Source organism: Archocentrus centrarchus, chromosome 9 (genome assembly GCF_007364275.1).
Source record: "Archocentrus centrarchus isolate MPI-CPG fArcCen1 chromosome 9, fArcCen1, whole genome shotgun sequence".
Classification (NCBI taxonomy): Eukaryota; Metazoa; Chordata; class Actinopteri; order Cichliformes; family Cichlidae; genus Archocentrus; species Archocentrus centrarchus.
Window position 1 is genome coordinate 6,449,571 of NC_044354.1, and position 3,709 is coordinate 6,453,279.

The window sequence follows — 3,709 nt, forward strand, 5'->3', positions numbered from 1 at the left end:
CTAGCTTTTCATGACCAACAGCTACCGTCCTGCGCCACTGACGCCATTTCGGCTCAACTGTCAGAACGGCCTACGCAGAAATGTATTATTAAGTATATCCAATATGGCTACCTCAGCGCAACAGCTTCTTCTGTATTTAACTTGTAACTATTTTCTTTTTTCCTTCTGTCATGGAAAACGGCAAATATACAATATTGTAGAATTATGAGAGAAATTGTGAATTGCTTATTAAAATAAAACTTTTATCCCAAAAATATACCGAATTATGTGCTCTTAGGTTTCAGATAAGAGAACATATATTAAAATTTTCCCAAAGTGGGTAAATTCGGCTAAAAAGTTCAACACAACAAAGGATAGTGTGGTATATAGATCAAAAATAAAATGCAATATGAGATTTAAAAAAGGGTTAAAAACTAATTTGAAACTAATTTGAATTCAAACTAAATATATTAAAGCAAAATGAAGTATACATTTAAATATAATATAATAGTATTACGAGCACAGCAAATATCAAATTGCACTAAAATGACTCAGTATGAAGTGCAAAGTGCAGTGCAATGAACTGGCTTGTGTAGGGTTCAGTTTAGAAGGGCTAAAATAATAACAAACAGTTAACCTGGGAGAAAAGATGATTCCCAGCTAGACAGATGTGCTCCACTGAACGTTTGTGCGTGAAAGATGTCTTATATCCGTACTTTTGGCAAAATAAAGTATAGTCTATATGTCTAACATGTCAGTAAGTGATTTACATATGCAGCCTAACATGCATTTACTAATCATTTTGATGATAACAGTTTTAAGGTTCTTGCATTTCTTTGGCCTTTTCATTCTACTTCTACATTCACTAGATACTTGTGTTTGTTATTTCAAATTACATTTTGGTAGTACCACCTTAAAGGGATAAAAAGTTCTACATATATAGCTGAAGTCCAAATAAAGCCTTTTACAATGAGCATATCCTGTGGCGAATTTTCATTGTTTTCTGTTAAGCCTATATGGATCCAGCGTGAGGCTTTAGATTTTGAAATTGGCCTATGCCACCAAGGGCGCCTGGCAGAAAAAGTCAGCTCATTACATCCAGCCTACTGTAGGTGCAAACCCTCCAATACAAACAGTAAAAATATAAAAATAGCTACAACGACAGTTGGATTTTTTTTTTAAAGTTTGATTGCAAACTGATTTTGATTAACTGCGCAAAATAGAATTAATGAAGAAAATATTTTAAAAAAATAACTTTTACTTGTTTTTGTAGAACCTAAAGAAACCAAAAGTGTGTGAAAGATAAGTGGACGTATTCTAAATTCAACCCTACTCTTCGTTTCTGGCTTATTGGACAGACAAATATAATACTCATATCAGAATAGGTGTAAAATGGTCATTTTGCCCCCACAGACAAGTGACATTATCCTGCACGTCCAAAAAAAAAAAAAAAAGAATAACAAGCACCGTGATTCACCACACCACTACATTTCAGCTGCTCCTTAGCCTTAACGCTCTCACGCATGCACACACACACACGCACATAAAGAGCCCTGCCATAAAATCCCTTCACCCCTCTCCCGCCCCATCTATTCATTGTAAATAACTGTTCAAACTCACAATGCGCCCTGGACCGCTTTATTCAGTCGCTCAACTTCCCTGCGCTTTCATTGGTCCCTTGAGGATGCGGACACAGCGGATTGGAGGAAAGTTTCTCCTCGAGTCCACACACCCCCACCTCGCAGATATTCGTGGTCCGGTGCGACTGTGATTCCAGTTGTTTTCAAGTCCTCGCACTAACAAAGAGTCTCGGTGCTGCTGCCTTACATCCCTGCGTAAATGTCACGAGTGACGCGCGACTAACGACTGACACTCCTGCAGCTGAATTCGAGTTGAGAAGCAAGAAGTGAAAAGCAAAAACTGCACTTTGCTTTCAAGAAGAGAACTAAGCAGAGAGTTTAGCCACATTGAGACGGACCAGACTGAACGTAAAGTGTGAAAATGGTGTCGGCCGGACTGGAGATTTTGGGACTTTCCATGTGCGTAATTGGCTCGCTTCTTGTGATGGTTGCGTGCGGGTTGCCCATGTGGAAGGTGACGGCTTTCATCGAAGCCAACATCGTGGTGGCTCAAACACTCTGGGACGGCTTGTGGATGTCGTGTGTTGTGCAGAGCACGGGCCAGATGCAGTGCAAGGTGCACGACTCCGTCCTCGCTCTCACACACGATCTCCAGGCGGCCAGAGCGCTCACCATCATCTCCTCCGTGATGGGCGTGCTGGGTCTCATGGTTGTGATTGCGGGCGCACAGTGCACCAACTGTATTCGTACTGAGTACATCAAAGCTCGGGTGGTGAATGCCGGTGGGGTGATCTACATTCTCAGTGGCGTCTTCGTGCTCGTGCCTCTTTGCTGGATGGCCAACAACATCATATCGGACTTCTACAACCCGCAGGTGCCCCCATCCAAGAAGAGGGAGATCGGCGCTGCGCTCTACATCGGTTGGGCGGCCACAGCGCTGCTACTGATCGGAGGAGTGCTGCTGTGCTGCTCCTGTCCCTCCAGCGACAACTCGGGATATTCGGTAAAATACGCACCGACCAAAAGAGCCGCCACGCAGAACGGGGACTATGACAAGAGGAATTATGTGTAGCTTTGTGGCTCAGAGCAGGTGACGCGTAACCTGCGGCTTTTGAAAAACTGTTTTTTATGGACTTTATCTTTGCACCTGCAGTTTTTTGTTTGTTTTTTTTTTGTTTGTTTTTTTTGTTTTGCTTGTTTGTTTGTTTTTCAGAAATCTGAACCTTGAAAATCAATGGAAGCACCTCTTTTGTTTATACACTGGCCTTTCAATATGCTCGGACCACACATTCACGCATCCTTTTTTGCGTCTGTCTACAAGAGATTAAACAAAGACTATCAACTACAAGCGGTAGCTCACGACAAAAAGGAGTATCTTTGTTAGGTACCAGGTTTTGTAAATTCTCGAAATTATTAGTATTTTGAATTGTTTACCACTATAACTACTTTGTTTTTTAATTTTCTTGAGGAACACCTAAAATATAGGCTATTCTTTTGCCTTGTACAGTAACTTGTACAGTAAGCGAGAATGTTTGCACTCCCACATGTTCAAAGACCAGTTTCCTTTAGGGGGACTTGACCAATGTAAAATGTTTTGTCCAGCCGTAAGACATGCTTTTGTTTTGTTCTGGAGTTGATGGGAGGGCGTGACTTTGAAGTTTGCTCATATTTTGGACCCTTATATTCCGGAGCTGTAGCCTATATGTGACACGAACAGCGTGTACATGAAAATGTTCAGCAGGCACAGTGTAGGCTGCAGCCTCGAGAAACTGCAAAGTTTTCCCTTCATTGTTCCTGCAGGAAGTCGTTTGTCTTTTCACAATTTCCAGGAATAAACTTTGTTTTCTATCGTTGATGTTTGATGTAATGAGTCCGTATTCATGTATATGAAGATGCAATACTGTTTCATTTTATTAATATTAAATTGAATATATTGTCTGTAATCTTCATTTGAAGTGTGTTCTTAAAGCAGCTGCAACTAACGTATGGGTTATGACTGCCTGCAGGGGCAGGATTGCCCTCCGTGGCTGTGTGTAAAACTTGCCGTTCCCACCATGAATCCATAAACCAACCCCCACGGCGGGAGAAAGTATTTTGGTTAGCCATAGAAATCCAGATGACAATGCCCATTCAGCTAGAGTGGGGCTCTG

The 3,709-nt window shown here is 41.5% G+C and overlaps 1 protein-coding gene across 1 annotated transcript; it reads left to right on the top strand.

Moving 5' to 3' along the window:
- Window positions 1-1,705: 1,705 nt before the first annotated feature.
- Window positions 1,706-3,414, top strand: cldn5a (claudin 5a). The gene has a single exon (XM_030737369.1). The coding sequence runs from the start codon at window positions 1,981-1,983 to the stop codon at window positions 2,629-2,631; it is 651 nt and encodes a 216-aa protein (XP_030593229.1). The 5' UTR covers window positions 1,706-1,980; the 3' UTR covers window positions 2,632-3,414.
- The last annotated feature ends 295 nt before the right edge of the window (window positions 3,415-3,709 follow it).

Bases quoted from the DNA above. Each gene is read 5' to 3' on its own strand.
- cldn5a (XM_030737369.1), top strand. From the start codon at position 1,981: ATGGTGTCGGCCGGACTGGAGATTTTGGGACTTTCCATGTGCGTAATT.